At 43.0% G+C, this 20,080-nt stretch overlaps 1 protein-coding gene across 7 annotated transcripts in view; it reads right to left on the reverse strand.

The window, feature by feature from the left end:
* Positions 1 to 20,080, reverse strand: part of LOC115098864 (glutathione hydrolase-like YwrD proenzyme) — a 121,403-nt gene that overhangs the window by 45,925 nt on the left and 55,398 nt on the right. For all 7 annotated transcript variants that reach the window (XM_029615907.1, XM_029615909.1, XM_029615904.1 and 4 more), the window contains 2 exons: positions 18,057 to 18,219; positions 10,282 to 10,452 (listed from right to left, as the gene is read on the reverse strand). In XM_029615907.1, the coding sequence (XP_029471767.1) occupies positions 10,282 to 10,452; positions 18,057 to 18,219 (334 nt within the window). The remainder of the gene's footprint in view (positions 1 to 10,281; positions 10,453 to 18,056; positions 18,220 to 20,080) is intronic.

A 20,080-nucleotide genomic window follows, 5' to 3' on the forward strand; every position in this document is an offset into this window, starting at 1 on the left:
TTCAACATAGACTCCCTGAAAGACAAACTAGCAGAAAAACTAACCGAAACAGACTGCACCGACTGTGACTCCGCCATTACTGCGTGGTCACAAACAACCAAAAACGTAGCCAACGAGATCAACCCAATAAAAAGGATAGACATAAAAGAACCCAAAGAAACAAACCCATGGCATAATGAAAAAATAAAGATAATCAAAAGAAACCTTAGGAAAAAAGAGAAAGATTGGAAAAACAATAAAACAACAGACAACCTGACTAAATACAGAAAACAGCTAGCTACTATAAACAAGTAATTCTTAACGCTAAAAAGCAATATTACAGCACTAAGATAGAGAAACACGCAAACAATCCACGAACCCTGTTCACCATAGTAAAAAATCTCACAACTGACAAAAATGACAATTCACAGAAACTACCAATAACCAAATGCAATGAAATAGCTACCTTCTTTAACGACAAAATCACGAATCTAAAAGCAAAAATCCCTAGATCAAATAAGCAGAAAATTAACATGCAAAAAAGAGATGTTAAACATTGGGAAGAATTCGACGAAATATCCGAAATTGAAGTTGAATCAATGCTAAAAAAACTAAACCCAGCCCCACATGCACTAGACACAATTCCAACCACAGATTTAAAAAAAGTAGCCAATGTAGTCTCTCCAACTCTAACAAAAATCATTAACCTGTCACTAAAAGAAGGAAACGTGCCAGACTCACTAAAAGGAGCAATAGTAAAACCAATTCTAAAGAAAAAAAACAGCGACCATCTAGTCATGAGCAATTATAGACCAGTATCAAACCTGCCACTAATTGCAAAGTTAATAGAAAAAGCCATACAAAAACAAAAGAACACTTAGAGAACAACAATATACTATACCCATCACAACATGGCTTCCGCAAAAACTTCAGCACTGAAACACTACTACTTGCACTAACAGACAACATCATGAGAGGATTCGACAGCGGTAAACAGTACATTTTAGTAATGCTTGATCTTTCAGCGGCATTCGATACAGTTAACCATGACATATTGATAAATAGATTAGAAGAAATAGGACTAAGCAACTTGACAATCAGATGGTTTAAATCATACCTACATAACAGATACTTCCAAGTACAAATCAAAGAAGTAATGTCAGAAAAAATAAACCTTCAAACATTGTTCAACATATACATGCTGCCGTTATGTCACCTACTAGCAGGTTTAGGAATTTCGCACTACATCTACGCCGATGACATTCAGTTAATACTCCCAATTGACGACACAATTGAAAAAACTCTAAACATAGCAAACATGTACCTAGATATAATAAAACAACTTCTAAACCAAATGGAACTAGTAATCAATATAGATAAAACAGATTTCTTACACCTAGAACGAAAAAACATAACTATCATCCAGAACCCAATTACACTCAACAACCAAAAAATACATCTAGCTGAGAAAGTAAGAAACCTGGGAGTGATAATTGACCTAGAACTAAGTATGAAACAACATATATCTCAAAAAGTAAAAGAAGGATACAACAAACTTATGACTCTCAGAAGATTAAAACCACTACTAACGCCCACCAACTTCCGATCAGTCTTACAAGCCTTAATCTTTTCCAGTACTAACTATTGCAATGCCCTCCTACTGGGACTGCCATATACCACAATAAGACCATTACAGATTTTACAAAACTCAGCGGCTAGAATTCTAACTGGGAAAAGTAAAAGAGAACATATCACTGAAACCTTAATAGAATTACACTGGTTACCCATTGAACAAAGAATACAATACAAAACTTTATGCACCATTCATAAACTGATACACGACGAAAAAGCAGAGTGGCTGAACACAGCCCTCCGCTTACATACCCCACACAGAAACCTAAGGTCAGCAAACAAAGCACTGCTAACTATACTGTCAGTCAAAACAGCCAGATTAACACAAGTAAGGGACAGGGCCCTATCCCTAGCAGGACCGATAATATGGAACACCATGCCGGTAGAAATCAGATTGGAAAGAGACATCAAAACATTCAGAAAGAATTTAAAAACATGGCTATTTAAGCAAGCATACCACAAAGTGAATCAAGAGTAGAACCCAGGGAACTGTTAGTTGCGGTCAAGCAAACGCCCACACAAACACACTCCTTCCTTCTTAAAGTGTGTTTTCTCTCCTATATTCTAATCTCAACCTTTATCTTAAACTTCAAAGAACTAAAGTTAAGTAACACCAAACTTTTAGCAGAGTTAGAAAATCTAGACATGACTTATAACACTCACCAAATAGTACTTATTATGATATAATGTTACAGTATTTTTGATGGCACCTGTTTAAGTTAGAATTCCAGACACTTTATGCAACATAGTTTTTGTGCCTTATTGTGAACCGTTGTGATGGCACCCGCTTAACGACGGTATATAAAAGATTTTAAATAAATAAATAAATAAATAAATAAATACATTGTACATAGTGATACTCTATATATATTTGTAAATTTTGCTCATAAGTTTTGTTTAATTATTTCCCTCCTCTTTTCCCCCTCCTCATTTGTTCTTATGTTAAATTCGTTATATCTGTTCGATGTAAACCGCCATCCCAGGCGCCTGTTTCAGTTACACTGTAAACCGATGTGATATCCCGGATGAACGTCGGTATATAAAAATTTTAAATAAATAAATAAATCTACCCCTTAGAGTTTGAAGGAATGTGCTTTCTCCAAAATATTTGTAAGATTTTAATTTCTAGGATATATCTAATGCTTTTCCCCGTGGATAGTTTCCAGAGGGCCGGATTTTAAAAGGGTTACGCGCATAACCCTTAAAAAAAAACCCCTGCGTGCGCCGAGCCTATTTTGCATAGGCTTGGTGGCGCGCGCAAGCCCCGGGACGTGCGTAAGTCCCGGGGCTTCGCAAGGGGGGCGTGTGGGGGTGTGGCGCCGGCCCAGGGGCGTGGTCGAGGCCTCCGGACCAGCCCCTGGGTCGGGTGATGGCGCACCAGCAGCCTGCTGGTGCTCGCAGAGTTACGCCTGCCTCTGGCAGGCGTAACTTTCACAACAAAGGTAGGGGGAAGGTGTAGATAGGGCCGGGGGGGTGGGTTAGGTAGGGGAAGGGAGGGGAAGGTGTGGGGGTGGTGGGAACGGGCAGCGCGCGCAAGTTGCACAAATGTGCTCCCCCCTGCGCGCGCCGACCCTGGATTTTATAAGATACGCGTGGCTACGCGCATATCTTATAAAATCCGGCGTACATTTGTTCACGCCTGGTGCGTAAACAAAAGTACGCGTGCGCGTAGATTTATAAAATCTACCCCAGAGTGCGCAAGTGCGGGGTTGGGAGAAAGACAGGGGTAAAGTGTGGCATCCAGAGCAGTGTGACTATTGTTATGCCATTATATCTCAGAGCTCTACATCGGCTGCGGTGAGAGAAACCAATTATAAAATCTTATATCATTGGCATCTTACACCCCACCGACTAAACAAGTTATACCCCAACTATTCAGACAAAAGCTGGAGGCAGTGTGGGTCAGTGGGGACTTTCATCCATGCTTGGTGGACATGCCCTAAACTTATTCCATTTTGGAAATGGGTTGAAACTATTATATGGGAGATAACATCTTTGAAATGTGACTTGGACTCCCAATTCTACCTTTTATCATATTACCCTTCTACTTGGACCTATGCTCAAGCTCGCTTGATAAATCATATTTTGTGTGCAGCCAGGCAAGAAGTGGCCCTACATTGGAAAAGACCGCTCCCTCCTTCTCCATCTACAGTTTTACGCAAGTTGTGGGATTTACATGATTTTTCATATATGTTTACTGTCGGATGTGATAAAGTCTCTATTCATGTGAAAATTTGGGAACCATTTCTACAGTGGTTCAAGTGACACGCTTAACTGGTATATTGTTTTTGACCTGTACATTGCGATGAATATTAAAAGTCGATGCAATGACAATTCTTTAAGTTGGTTATGCATTTCATCTAACATATAAGATACTTGTGCTCTTCGTCATTGATTTAGGTCCGCTGGTCAGGGATAAGGGGGGGAATGGGGTAATTTGATTAAAAATTGTATTAACAAATTGATGCATACTGTATTGAGATTGATTTGTATTGAGTTCTTATCTTACTGCAAATAAACCTTAAATATATAAAAAAAAAATTACTCAGGGGTTTGATCACATAAAGGTGTTAAACTCCTGGATTTTGCATGTACTTTTACGCACACTATAAAGAGGTGTTCTGAGGGGGGGAGGTGGAGCAGGGGGTGGGGACATGATTGGATCCTTCTGATTTTTCCAACTACCATCCTATCTCCTCCTTATCTCTCTTTGTAAAAATCATCAAATCTCCCATCTTAAAATAGCTTACTCACAGGTCGATACAGTTATGCCGCGTTAGAAAGAGTGCGGCAGTGCCAGGCGCACCCTCGTTCCCCGCACGCACAGTTCTCTTCACCTACCGCTCGATACTCTCTTCAAATTGCATGCAAATGCATGCCGCGTCTGCAAAGCGTTAGGCAAGCGTTAGGCCCGCGCAACCCATTTTACTGTATAGAGCGCCTATACAATATCCTGGGTGCGCGGGCCTAACGCTTCACGGCCACGCTGGTATCTGTCATTTCAAATGTCATTTGAAATGACAGGTACCAGGAAGTGGACAGTTATGTTCTCCGATGCTTGGCAAACTTTCCCCCAAGCCCCCGCTCACCTGCCCTGGCCGCGTCCGGTCTCCGGTGCAGCCCCAGTCCTATCCCCTCCTCCCGAAGCAAAAAAAAACAAAACGAAAAAGTAGCAAGAGAGCGAGGGGAGAGACGGGCAATGCTAGTCCCTTCTCCTCTCCTCCCGAAGCAGGGAGCGAAAAGCCGTGACGCCAAACGTCGTGACGTCACGTCTTGAGCAGCCAATTGCACGCATAGGGGCCGCTTTCCCACGTGCGATTCGTCTGTCTGACAGCTGGAGGCTGGAGGCAGGAGCTACGGTCGTCGCCGATGTCCGGAGGGGGGGCTGCAAAAGTAAGTCGCTTCGTCGCTTTAAACTGCCCCCCCCCTCCTCCCGGAGCAAGGCTGCTTTTCGCGCCCTGCTTCGGGAGGAGAGGAGAATGGACTAGCAGGCCCGAGCCTAGGATTGCCCGGTCGTCATCGCTGATGTCCGGAGGGGGGGCTGCAAAAGTAAGTCGCTTCGTCGCTTTAAACTGACCCCCCCCCCCTCCTCCCGGAGCAAGGCTGCTTTTCACGCCCTGCTTTGGGAGGAGAGAACAAGGGACTGCAGGCCCGAGCGTAGGATTGCCCGTCTCTCCCCTCGCTCTCTTGCTACTTTTTTTGGGGGGGGGGTTTTTTTGCTTCGGGAGGAGGGGACAGGACTGGGGCTGCACCGGAGACCGGACGCGGCCAGGGCAGGTGAGCGGGGGCTGGGGGAAAGTTTGCCGCCTACCCTTACCCCTGCCTCTAACGCTGGAGTAAGGGTAGGCGGTAAGTTAGCAGGGTAAACGCGCGGCAAAACGGCAGGGTAAAAAAGCGATAGTCGGGGCGCGCGTTACTGTATGGGAGGGAATAGCTAATTTGCTCGTTTACATTTAATATACATGCCGCGGGCGGAAGGGGTCACCCGGGGATTTTAAGAGGCGGTAGGGATGAGTTAAAGGGGATAGTGTATCGCGGGAAGGGCTAACGCGGCCGGAAAGTGAGTAGAAGGCGAGTTAGGAGCAGGGTAACCGTGGCCGCACTTTACTGTATCGATCTGTCAATTCGGCTTCTGTAAACATCATAGCACAGAGACTCTTTTGGCTTCTAGTCTTGACACTATTCATCGTGGTTTTGATTCTGGTGCTTTCTATCTTCTTATTCTAGATATTTCTGCAGCTTTTGACACTCTGGACCACACTATCCTTTTAGCACTTCTTTCTGACATCAGTATGTCCGGTTCTATCCTTTCCTGGTTTTCTTCTTACATCACTAACTGTTCTCAACAAATCAACAAACACAGAGAAACTTCCCCATGGTACTCCATTATTTCTGGGGAACCTCAAGGATCTACACTTTTCGCTGCACTCTTTAACATATACCTCAGTCCTCTATGTCATCTTCTTGGTCAACTTGGTATATCATACAAACTGTACGCTGACAACATCCAGTTTTTCTTTCCACTATATTCCTCATGGTCTGCCACTGTTCACTTCGCTTCCATCTATCTTCAATCCATTCGGTGTTAGCTCGCTGCCAACAGGCTTTCTCTTAATTTGAAAAAAAACTGAGGCCCTCATCCTCAGTTGTCATCCTCCTATTTCAATTCCAGATTAATTTCAAATCCTGGGTGACACTATTCTCATATCACAAACAGTTCATAATCTTGGCATCATCCTTCCACAAATCAAGTCAGTTATCAAAAATTCTTTCTATAAGCTGAAAATTTTAAGATATCTTAAATCCATTTTACAACCTGCCAGTTTCACACTGTATTGCAAACACTCATCTTTCCTTCCACTGACTACTGTAATTTACTTTGTGCTAGACTACCTCCAGATGATACAGAACTCTGCTGCATGTCTATTCTCTGGTGCACAGATCAGAGACAACATTATCCCCCTTCTAAAAAGTCTGCACTGGCTACCTATACATAGGCGCATTAAGTGCAAAGTCACCACCTCCATCCATAACTTCCCATAACTTATCCTCTCCTTGGATTAGTTCCACTCTCCGCATCCGCACTCCTGCCTGAATCTTCCGTCCCTCAAGCCAGTTCCTTCTTGATGTCCCTCCCCCAAAAGCTACCACATGTGAACGCTCTTTTCCCCATCCATGGAACTCCCTCCCAATTTTGTTGCGACTCGCACAGGTCCACAAGCAATTTAAGAAATTATTAAAAACATTTCTATTCTCTGAAGCATTTCAGCAATAAGGTTTTCTGTTGCCTTCCAGTCTTGTTTTATTGTACCCCACCCTGAATTACTGTGAGGGGTGGATTATACATTTTTTCAATAAATAAAGAAAGAAAATTTGCACACACTTCCAATTTTTGAAAGTATGCACCTAAATATGCACACACCCAACGTTTGAGCCATTGGATCTTTTTGCCATACCCGTGAAATTTTAAAGCAGATTTATATGCAGAAATCTACTTTGAAACGGGCTGATACAGTACAGTGCGCTCCAAAGGAGCGCGCTGTTAACCCGCCATTGGACGTGCATTTTTGACGCACTAGCGTTCCCCCTTATTCAGTAAGGGGCCGAAAACGCGCGTCCAACCCCCGAACCTAATAGCGCCCGCAACATGCAAATGCATGTTGATGGCCCTATTAGGTATTCCTGCGCGATTCAGAAAACAAGATGTGCAGCCAAGCCGCACATTTTGCTTTCATAAATTAGGCGCTAATTTCTTCGGGCACAGGGAAAGTGCACAGGAAAGCAGTAAAAACTGCTTTTCTGTGCACCCTCCGACTTAATATCATGGCGATATTAAGGCGGAGGTCCCGAAAGTTTCCAAAAGTATAAAAAAAAAAAATTTGAAGTCGGCTGGATGCTCAATTTTGCCGGCGTCTGGTTTCCGAGCCAAAAACCGGACGCTCAATTTTGCCGGCGTCCGGTTTCCGAGCCCGTGGCTGTCAGCAGGCTCGAGAACAGATGCCGGCAAAATTGAGCGTTGGCTGTCAAACCTGCTGACAGCCGCCGCTCCAGTCCAAAAGGAGGCGCTAGGGACGCGCTAGTGTCCCTAGCGCCTCCTTTTACCTGTTTTTACCGCCGGGCCTCATTTGACTAGAGAATCGCGCGCACAGGAGAGTGGCCTGTGTGCACGCAGGGAGAGCAGGCGTTCGCCCGCTCTCCCACGGTCTTTACTGTATCAGCCCGAAAATTGGGTAAAGTCTGCTGGAAAAAAGTACCCGCAGACTTTAACCTATGGGGGGGGGAAGTTTGAAAATTACCTAAGTTAAAACACAAAAGGACTTAACAGAGGTTTTTTAAATTCACTAGCAGACAATTTTGTGTTTCTCTATCACCTTATCACTCTGCCTTAATACATCAATCTCCCCTTCCCCCTTCACCCCACCATTAAGGATGGACATTTTGTTTATGCAGAGCACACCAGGCATCACCATAGGATGAGAAGAGGAAATTTCCAACCATGGGAGGTACTGATATTTTGAGTGAAAGGAAGGGTCCATCCCCAAAAGGCTGAACCAGTAGTCAGAGGTTATATAATTGATTCATTGAGAGGAGCTGGGGGAAGAGAAATCATCCAGGGAGCGAAGGAGAGGCATCCAAAGGGCTGAGCTCTTCAGGGCTCCGAGGAGGACAGGAGACGGGGGCTTCTGTTGTTGTGAGTAGTGCAATCCAGGAAGATTCTGTCCCAAGTGTAGGGAACAGGGCTCTGTCCTACCAAGGTATTTGAAAATATTTGTCCAAGGGGGAAGAGAGGATTCCAGAATTATGGGCGGTATCTGAGGAAGAGGAGACTTTTTTCAGGAGCCCCAAGCTTTCCTGCTACATTTTACTCAAGCTATTTTGAGCTGATGAACTGTTTACAGTCTGCTACCTTGGGAAGGATTATTTCTGGAGTTTTACTTATTTTGTTCTGCTGAAGTGACTGATTTTGTTTTGGACCTCAACACTTGCTGTTTGGACTTTCTTTTTTGGAGTGGCTGAGTGTGGCAGCCTGTCCCCCACAGCAGCATCCAGTTTCCAGAGGCTGCACTGCATTGAGATGTGCTCTGTAGTCTCTGAAGTGTGGCTCTTGGCAAAAGGGAGGTTACAGATAAACAATTAACCTTCTAAACCAGTGGTTCTCCTCTAAGTCCTTGAGACACACCTAGCCAGCTGGGTTTTCAAGATATTCACAATGAATATGCATGAGAAAGATTTGCATGCACTGCCTCTATTAAATGCAAGTCTATCACATGCATGGTCATTGTGGATATCCTGTAAACTGGGCTGGCTGGGAGTGTCCCAATGACTGGGTTGAGAACCCTTGTATTAAACAGATAGCTACAACAGAGTTGCCTGCAGCTATAGGGCAGGAAGCCCCGTTTGATGTGCTTCCAGGTTGTGTACACTCCCTGCCCCCCTATCCACTCCCCCCCCCCCCCCCCACCATGTGCCTGTGTGCTTTCCACACATTCACAGCCTGGTGCCTCTGTATCCTTTCTGGGATGGACAATAGCAGCCCAGCCTCCGGCTACATGGGGTGTCTTGCTGCACGCAAGGAAAGAGAAACACAGAAGACAGCCATGGGTCAACCTGAGCCTGTCTCTGGCTCCCAGCAGTAGTGCCAGCAAATATGAAATGGTTAAAAAACGAAATGATAAGGTTTTACTTACCATTTAATCATTTAACTCTAATATTTTACCTCCAAAATTGTAATGGAATCTATGATTTACTTGTATATTCAGACAATGTCATCTTTTGCTCTGACCTGAGGAATGGAGTGTTAGCCCTTGATAGCTAATCAAGAAATGTACTGGTATTTAGTCCAATAAAAAAAAGTTATATTTTGTTTGTTGACCTTTATTTCTGTGCATTCATGGATTAACATGGCAAGCACACTATTTTATTCAAAGGCTTTGCTGAAATCCAAGCAAAACATATCAAGCATGTGCCCGTGAACCAGTTCTCTAGCCTCCCAATCAAAGAAATTGATCAGATTCGTTTGACACAATCTCCTGCTGCTAAAACCATGCTGCAGCCTGTTGCATTCTAGATAAATTATTATCCTTTCCTTGAATGGAATCTCCTTTATGTTGGGTTTTGTTTTTTTTTGCTGTAGATGAATGGTTAAATGTTTTTTTAAAAACGTACCAAATCTACCATACAATTCAATGTCTGCGTACACATAAGGGCTTGGGAGCTGGATATAAAAAGGTTTGGCCCCTATCTAAGTCACATTCTTTCCTGATGAATCAGTAACCGAATGTCATATATGTTTGGCGCTTGGTCTTTAACAGGTCTCTATGAAAATCTGGTAGCCTTCAGCACTAAAGAATTTGATGTGGCACAAGCTCAACAGCTCCAAAATAAGGAGAAGCGTTTTGCGAATGATCACATTGCTTTACATTCTCTCACTTCGATGGCCATACTGAGGTGAGATGCCTTAGAGCTCGTTCTCAGGGAAGGAGCCTGCGAGTGCAGTGCCCACTATGGCATGAACATCCTACATCACTGCAAACAGCAGGAGCAGCACAGTTCACCATATGAACTTATTGTTTGCTTAACAGTTTTCAAATGATAGCTGTCAAGGATTCTGAGCGGATGAGCAGCCACAGGGGCAGCCGAACATCTGTCGGGCTGCTGCATTTATCTTACCTGCACATGCCCTTGAGGCTGCATGAACCCGCCCATCACGCCGAAGGTACACAGCAGGTCTTCAGAATCCGCTGCAGTAGCCATAGCAGGAATGATGGTATGAAAAGGACGTTTTCCAGATGCTAGACAATTCGGATGGCCAGGAGACAGGGAGAAGTTGGCTCCTCTGTTCTGAAAATACAATTTGCATTCTTGTTAATACTGAAAACAAGCAGATTCTTTGCTCTTCGATCCTTTTAACTTTGGTGGCCCTAGAAATAAAATATGCCCACAGTGTTTAAAGCATGATAGCGCTCCCCTAGAACCTTTTGCCCCAGCAGTTAGTGTTATATATTGGTGGAAATCTGAAATGTTTTGACTTCCCAGTTGTGTCATTTGTGGGATAAAACAGTTTCAGAGATACAATTGTTTAAAAAAAATGTTGCTAACAATTCTACCTGATATAATTTGGCACCTACTTTTAAAAGGTTAAGTATCTAGGAGCTGGGAAAGTGAGTCAGACCAAAGCTGAATAGAGCCCTGGGTCCTGCATGCATGTGGCAAGCTGTACGATCAGGAAGAATGGTTGAAGCAGAGTCCACGTAGAGTGGCCCTTCCAGCCTCTTAACTCAGGAATGCACTCAGCCAGGGGTGACATCCCTAAGGGGCTGATGCGCACTGTCGGATGCAGGATAAATAGGCACTAATCCACCCACTAATGCAATAGGGGGATTAGCGCCTATTTAACGCGCGTCCGATGCGGAGTGAATGAGATAGCGCTCATCATGTGCAAATGCATGTGAATGAGCCTATTACTCATTCACTCCGAATGCAAGATAAATGTGCGTCTCAGACGCACATTTATCGCTCAGATATTAACGCCTGCCTGGAGCAGGCGTTAATAGCTGAGTGCATTGAAAAGAAGTACAGAAAAGCAGAAAAAACTGCTTTTCTGTATTTCTTTTTTAAAGTAAAAAAATAAAAATAAAATAACTCGGCAGACCACTGAGTTATGAAGACCGACGCCGGTAAACTCTGCCTCGGTTTTCATAACCCGCCTGTTTACCGAGTTTACCGGCGTCGGTCTTCATAACCGGCAGCCGCGGCGGGTCACGTTAGGAAGGAGGCGCTAAGGTCGCACAAAGCGACCCTAGCGCCTCCTTCCTAGCACGACCCCCTAATTTCCATATTGCATGGTGCCTCCCCTTGCGGGCGCCATGCATGCGTTAAAAAAGTGGGCGCTGAAAAGTCAGTGCCCGTTTTCAGCGCACGTAATTGCATCAGCCCCTAAGTGATATGCTGACTAGCCTAGAGCTGGATCTCACTTCTATAAATTTGTCTAATCCCTTTTTGAACCCAGTTTTAAAGTTGCCTGCACAACGTCATGCAGACGTTAGTTTCCCAAGTTAACTATGCATTGGGTGAAGAAATACCTCAGTGTTTGTTTTAAGCTGGCATGCTGACCGATAATTTTATCAGGAGTACACTAGTTCTTGTAATATGATTTTATATACTTCTGGCATCTTTTTTCCAAATCAGAGTCCAGGTTTTTTTTTTCTTTGTTTCCCTCTGATGGAAGTAAACATCTTTGCTGCCCTTCCAAATAGTTTATGAATATCTTGAACAGCACTGGTCCTAGGCATAGATTTTTATGGGAAATCACTGTTTATTTTTAGCCCTACCCTTCCAAGTGGGGCAACAGACTGGAAACCAAGCACCACCTACAGTGACACCTTAGGTATTTATTTAAAATTTGTATACTCCACTTATCTACAGAAACAGCTGTTCTAAGCAGAGAAGAGTTGCAGGTATATGCATGGTGTATATAACAGCACATCACAGGAACTTAACTAAATGCTTGCACAAATAGAGGGAACTGGGCAGGAGAAGAGGCCTTTTGTGTACCGACAAACTGCTATGTTACTGTTCTGAGATCACCTTGAAAGCTTCCTCGCATGAAAACGAGGGTGGTCTCTTGGGTTACCACATTCCAGACAGGTCCTAGCTTGAACCTGGGATCCCGGGTTTCACAAATAAAACAAGTGAAAAACAAAGTAATGGGGCTGCTCAGGGAAGGTTTTACATTGTTAGTGACCTGATGAATGTGACTTAATAGGACACGGAAGAGAGTTGAACAATGACCTGTAGAGAGAAAGCAGTGAGCAAGCTGCCACTTGGCACACTGCAGAACAGAATTACATGCTAACCTATAAATAAAAAAGGGACAATACCCTCTACAGCACAAGGTGACACACTGTGCGGGACCTTATGAAAGTGCTGTGCACAAAGCAAAGGGCAAAGAGCCTAGCCCTTTGACGTCTGCTCAGTTTAGATGTAAATTGGAATGGCCGTTTGTTCAATGCATTAACATTCATTCTCATGATATGTATACTTTCACCTCCTGGCTTTCAAAGGATAATTAATGACAGCTCCACTGAGACAGAACATATTTGTTGGTTTGGAACAAAGAAAATATATTCTTTTTTCATTTAACATATTTCACTTTAAAAATGTTCAACATTTCTACTTATAGTTTGCCTTTTAGTGCAATGGACATTTATTCTTTAATCAGTTATAACAGGGATTTAATACATCAGCTTTCTGATATACAAGATTATTCTTTGAACAGATATCGCTCAAGAAGGCTCTGTTATCTAAAAGGATAAGTTCAAGGGCGACAAGGGTAGGCTGGTTCATGTTTTCACAGGATTGATTGAAAGAAGCTGCATCACATTATTAACATCTAATACACACAACCTAGTTTGTTTGATATGCCATCTAAGGGTTTGGATGTCGGGCTCCTCCTATTTCTCACGGACAATCTATCTACACAATGCTGGTTCAATAGTCATTCCTTATCAGCCTTGGTCCAACTTAACCCTTCCCAACTTCCTGACTATGTCAAACACTTTCTAATTTTAACCTCCGAGAGACAAGCCTGGTCTTACTTGTGCAAAATACTCAAAGTGGGGTCACCTCTCACCCCTATTCTACCCATATGTGGCAACCCGCAATTTCCACTGGGGATGGAGAATAAGCTGTTCCGGAACTGGGCGGACAGGGGTCTAACGCATATCTGTCAAATGTTCTCTCACAATGCCAAATTATTATATAGCTTTCAAGAGTTACAACAACTATATTCTCTGCCCAGAGCAGCGTTCTTTGCTTATTTGCAAATCAGACATTATATACTTACCTCACAACTAAATGTTTTCCCTCACGCCAAAAAACTTTTACTGGAAAAGCTCTTTTTGGATTGCCATACAGTAAAGGTATCCTGTTCTGCCTTTTCCAAATTGTTAGCGCTAAACCTGAACAATGAAGATTTCCATGCTTTACAACAGCGTTGCTCTAAATATCCCACTCTGACATTATCGTCTGCGGACATAAAATATTACCTTCACCATATAGCCCAGGTCTCCAAAAACGTAATCATAAGAGAACTGCAATTGAAATTTATATGGCAACTTTACTATTCCAAGACCAAAGCCTGTACAGCAAAAATATGCTCAACGCCTCTATGTTCCAAATGTGGTCTTTAGGAAGGAGATTTTCTACACTGCTTCTGGACATGTCCAAAGCTCATGACATTTTGGTCCCAGGTATGGTCCCTATTGTTCCACTGAATGTGCTAGCAAGGTTCCTGAAGATCCCAAAACTTGGCTGTTCGGCATACACTCCGCACTGCAAAATAAAATTACCAGCTCACAGAGGGCATTCCTGGGCAAAGCTCGCTTGTTGGTTAAACAAACTATCTTGATAGTAGGAAGCTCTGGAGCAGTCCAAACTCTTTCTCATTGGCTAAATAAATTGATAAAATTGGTTACCATGGAGTATATGTCAGCCAAAGAATATGCTCCTAGGAAACGAAAAATGACTATCGAGATTTGGACACCCGTCCTCCAGCTCCAATCTACAGAGACAAGAAATACTGTGGATACTTTGCTTTCTTAGGGGAGGGTCCAGGAGAGGAGATCATACTCCCACTGGATCTCACCATGAGGGTATAAATCATCATGAAAGCCCATTAAAATAAGCGCTTGAGGGCAATCACTTTCCCGGTACCAACCTGATCGTGGATTTCCTTGAGCATTCTAAAGGTCTAAAGGCTTAGAATTAAATTCCTGACATGTTAGCACTGGTCTTCAGGTTTCTGTGGTGGATTTAATTAATAACTACTCTCTCAATGCTTACTAGGGAGGGGTGGGAGAGGGAGGGGAAAAGAGGGTGAAAATAACACGACTTACTTACATATCATAACACCTGGCTGTAACATTTAACCATACCAAATGTTTCAATGGCATTTACCAATGCCTTTTATCTAGATGGCCCTGTTGCCTAACATGTCTAAGAACTTGCCATACTAGGTCAGACCAAGGGTCCATCAAGCCCAGCATCCTGTTTCCAACAGTGGCCAATCCAGGCCATAAGAACCTAGTAAGTACCCAAAAACTAAGTCTATTGCATGTTACTGTTGCTGGTAATAGCAGTGGCTATTTTCTAAGTCAACTTAATTAATAGCAGGTAATGGACTTCTCCTCCAATCCTTTTTTAAACACAGCTATACTAACTGCACTAACCACATCTTCTGGCAACAAATTCCAGAGCTTAATTGTACGTTGAGTAAAAAAGAACTTTCTCCGATTAGCTTTAAATGTGCCCCATGCTAACTTCATGGAGTGCCCCCTAGTCTTTCTATTATCCGAAAGAGTAAATAACCGATTCACATCTACCCGTTCTAGACCTCTCATGATTTTAAACACCTCTATCATATCCCCCCTCAGCCGTCTCTTCTCCAGTTCTGTAAAACTGATTTAAGTTTATGATTGTTAGGAACACCACTGACTTTTACATTATTGTATAAGGCCTCACGACAATGTTCCTGCTATGGTCTGTTCTTCGTTCATTACTCCTTTTTACTATTATCATTGTAAGAGTTGTTGTAAAACCAATAAAAAGGAAAAGAAAAAAAAATCTAATACACATGCTATATACTGAATACACAGGATGCATTTCATAGTTAACCCAGGGCTTCCCAAGCCTAGCCTGGGGGAGCCCACAGTCAGTTGGGTTTTCAGGATATCCACAATGAATGTGCAGGTCAATAGGAACAGGCAGGTCAATCAGATCTTGTTTTCTCAGTTCTTCTTAAAAGGAATCTGAAAGTTTCTCAATATTAAAAATTCTGAAACCGGAACTGAAAAACCAGGCCTGAATCACCTGTATCTCATGACTTCTCAGAACCTTTATCCTGCTATTGTCCAATATACTGTATAAATTGTGCTAGTTAGGATTATATTTATTTAAAATCTTATAATCTACTGCCTCAAAAAACACAGTAACATAGTAATGACGGCAGAAAAAGACCAAAATGTCCATCTAGTCTGCCCAGCAAGCTTCCCAAGGTAACTGCCGCTCCATGCAAGTCACCCCCACGTCTCTGCCAAGGGCAGCAACTGCCACTCCGTGCCGGTTAAGATTTTTTATTTATTCCCATCCTCTAGCCTTTAGGGATCCACAGCGTTTATCCCATGCCCCTTTGAAATCCTTCACAGTTTTAGTCTTCAGCACTTCCTCCGGAAGGGCATTCCAGGCATCCACCACCCTCTCAGTGAAGAAATATTTCCTAACATTGGTTCTAAGTCTTCCTCCCTGGAGCTTCAAATCTTGTCCCCTAGTTCTACTAAATTGTTTCCAATGGAAAAGGTTTGTTGACAACCATGGATCATTAAAACTTTTCAAGTATCTGAAGGTCTGTATCATATCACCCCTGCTCCTCCTCTCCTCCAGGGTGTACATATTCAGGTTCTTCGACTTCTCCTCATAAGTCATTCGATGGAGACCACCCACCATTTTGGTCGTCCTTCTCTGGACCGCCTCCATCCTGTCTCGGTCTCCTTTGAGATACGGTCTTCAGAACTGAACACAGTACTCCAGGTGAGGCCTCACCAAGGACCAGTACAAGGGGATTATCACTTCCCTTTTCTTACTCGATATTCCTCTCTCTATACAGCCCAGCATTCTTCTGGCTTTGGCTATTGCCGTGTCACATTGCTTCGTCGACTTCAGGTCGTTAGACACTATCACCCCAAGGTCTCTCTCCTGCTCCGTGCACATCAGCCCTTCACCCCCCAAAACTTAGTGTCCTTTCGGATTACCACACCGCAGATGCATGACTCTGTACTTCTTTGCACATATAATAATAAATATAGATACATAAACATCCAACATTCTAGAACATTTGAAGGCGTAATGAACTGATAAAAGTGGCATCAAACCAAAACTGATTATTCTACATTAGGTATCAAGAATATTTTTCATGTTACTAATTGACCACAGACTACCCAACTTCCTTCATTCATGTGTTGGGTAACACAGGGGTTCTGAACCCAATCTCAGGACACAGCTAGCCAGCCAGGAGATCCACAATGAAATGAATATGCATGAGACAGATTCTCAGGCACTGCTTCCATGGTATGCAATCTAATCTCATACATATTCACTGTGGATATCCTGAAAACTTGACTGGCTAGATATTATCCTGAGGAGTAAGTTGAGAAACCCTGGGGTTAGCTATCAGTTTATTATATTAATCACAGGCACTTATTCAGATGCTAGAAATATTTACTCATTTGTTAAGGTTTTTTTGAGCCTGCTGGTCTTTTTATTTTCTTATGACTTGGAACCAGGATCAGTCCCGAGGACCTCATTGCCAATTGGGATATGCACAATAAATATGTATAAATCTGCACATTCTAACTTTCCAAGCATTCAGATTTACCAGTGCATATTCACTGTGGATATCCTGAAAACTCAACTACGTTCTCTCTGCACGCATTATTACCAGAAAAGAACTTATGAAATCAGTTCATGAGTGTTAATCATTTCAGAGTTCAGATTGCCAGCATTCCAAATCTCGGTATATCTAAAGTGCAGATGTAGAATTTGAAGAGGAGGGAGATGCAGGTGTGCTAGCAGTCCCACAGGCAGCAGTTGTCTTGTAAGTCTGTGTGCATTGCTGTATAGCGGAAAAGACAAGAAAACATGGGCATCCTAGCAAATTAAAAGGAAGTGGAGCCAACTGACGTAAACCAGGGGTGGTCAACTCAAGAGCCTCAAACAAGTCTGGTTTTCACGATATCCACAATGAACATACAAGAGATATTTGCATACAGTGGAAGATATGCATGCAAATCTCTCAATCATGTTTATTGTGAATATCCTGAAAACCAGGCCTGTTTGTGGTTCTCAAGGACCGGAGTTGGCCACCTCTTACCTAGACTATTTCAAATGGCCAAATTATTTTAATGTTTAATAGAACCATAATAAAGAGATTTGTTTTGGACAAACTATCAAGACTGCAACTTTAACCTTTGGTTGATTACGTAGTTCTGGGCATTAGGTCAGATGAAAATAAGTTTATATTTGAATCAGAGGGCATAGAGCAGTGTTTCTCAAGCACGTCCTGGAGGCCCACCTACCCGGTCTGGTTGTCAGCATTAGTGTAATGAATATGCATGAAATAGATTTGCATGCAATAGAGGCAGGACACGCTAATTTATCTCTTGCATATTCACTGTGACAATCCTGAAAACCTGACTGTCAGGACAGGGTTGGAAAACACAATATTACACTGATTCTCAATGCACAGGTTTTTCTGAATGTTGACATTGATCTTAACCTAACATAACTGGCACATTAAATACTAAAAGAAATATGATTCTGTGATGTTCAGGCTCAGGGAATTTTTGCAAATCTGCTTACTTATTGCAGATAAGTAAAAATTGTTTCCTTACATGCAAGCTAAACCCACAGCCTTCCGGTACCAGTCCAGTGCCAAAGCTGAAGTAGATGCTGTTAATGAAAGAACATGCGTTGCCTTCTGCATCCATCACCGTGTAGTACACAGTGTCATTTCCTGTTTGACAAGGGTCTCCAGGAGCGTATCTAACACTGGCTCTAGCACATCAGAAGAAGGAGACAAAAAAAAAGTATTAAAAACAATCTAAATACCAAGCACCAAGTTTTGGAAATTAAGTGAGTCATTTTTAGCTAAGTTTAAAATACCCTTAGTTTTCAAAAGCCAGCATGTGATACAAGGCAGAAGCACAGGAAAACTTCCAAAGGCTGTATTTTATGATTCAGTAATGATTAAATCAAGAAGCAATTTCCATGATACACCTCCTGTGTGGTTAGCTCTGTGTGCAATGCTGCCAGCAAAGCTAAGTCAACACTTTTATCTAAAGTACACAACAGAGAAGGAACACACACTGGTACCAACTGAAAAAAAAAAGTTTTAGAAAGCTATTGTTCAAGCCAATGGTGCTTACTGTGCTAACCAATGTGATCCAATGCTAACCATAAGGGCAGGAGTGAATTTAGAGCTGGGCCCACAAAATTATCACAGCCTAGAATCACAGCTCTAATCTCAATCTATTATGCAGGGATTTTCCTATAGGCGGAACTTATTGGATCAGGATTCTACGTCAAGGTAAAGCGATCCCTGGAAATGGAGAAAATAATTGTTTCCCAATTGCAAGAGAATTTGAGAAAAATCATCTCTTTCGTAGCAGGGGCAACTGAAGATCGTTTCTGATGCAAACTTGAACAATGTAGAAAAGAGGAGGGCTGGCTTGACCTCTTCAGCACCTCCAAGGATGCAGGAGGGATAGGTGGGGGTGAATGGGCATGGGCTTCCTCCACACGTGCCTGCCCCAGAGTGAATGGGGGTGTTTCCTCCTCTGTCTTGGAGGTGCTTTTTCACCTGCACCACTCAGCCTCAGTGGCAGTGTTCTGATGGACCTGCCCCTTTAAAGGCGCAGGGGCGGACCGGTGGCGATCTTATTGGACAGTGCTTGGAATGCCACCAGCCCAAAAGCCCCTGCGCCTTTAAGGGGGGTGGGTCTGGCCGGAAAGTCCCTGTAGGCAGCTGCCTCCTTCACTGGTGGGAAATCCAGGCCTGACAAGAAGAACATGGAACTCCTACAGTTGGCACCAGTTTTCTGATGTCAGGGGAGAGAATGAAAACATCCCGTATAAACATTCCTATAAAGGGAAATGGAAGTCTTTTAGTTATCAGATCCTTGCAAACCTCAGCTTTACCATGATTTTAGACACCCAGTGTTTGAAAGATAGACCTTGCTGCAAAGCATCAAGAATTAACCGTACTGCTGCTATTACCATCTACTTTATCAACCGGAGAACATTACAGAGCCCCAATAACTGTAGATCTCCATTTATACAGCACAGAGTGCCAATACAGCACAGTATCAGCACCATCGGGTGAATTTTCAACGGAGTTACACTTGTAAATGTAACCCGTGAATGTGGAGGAAGAGCCCAGGCTGCGAACCAGAGAAGCCAGGGTTCAAATCCCGCTGCTGCTCTTTGTGACCTTGGGGCAAGTCACTTCACCCTCCATTCCCTCGGGTACAAATTTAGATTGTGAGCCTTCTGGGGACAGGGAGATAATTCCAGTACCTGAATGTAATCTGAAAGATGGATTATAAATCAATATATTGAAAGCCATCTACATGTTAAGGGGGTAAAATCTATATAGTGTAGCGTTTTCGAAAACCCACTTACACGGGTAACGGGCATTTACACATGTATAAAACTCAGTTCCACTGTGTAAATGCTTTTGAAAATCAAGCCCTGTGGAAGTCATTTTCAAAGAGTTACATGTGCAAAAATTAGCATGCGTGTGCACAAGTAGCCTGTAAGCATTCAATCACTGTGTTTCCTGCACACAGATGCACATGGAAAAAGGGGGCGGGGTTAAGGAGCATTCTGGGACGGGGCCAACAGTTACGCATGTAAG

This window comes from Rhinatrema bivittatum, chromosome 9 (assembly GCF_901001135.1).
Source record: "Rhinatrema bivittatum chromosome 9, aRhiBiv1.1, whole genome shotgun sequence".
Classification (NCBI taxonomy): Eukaryota; Metazoa; Chordata; class Amphibia; order Gymnophiona; family Rhinatrematidae; genus Rhinatrema; species Rhinatrema bivittatum.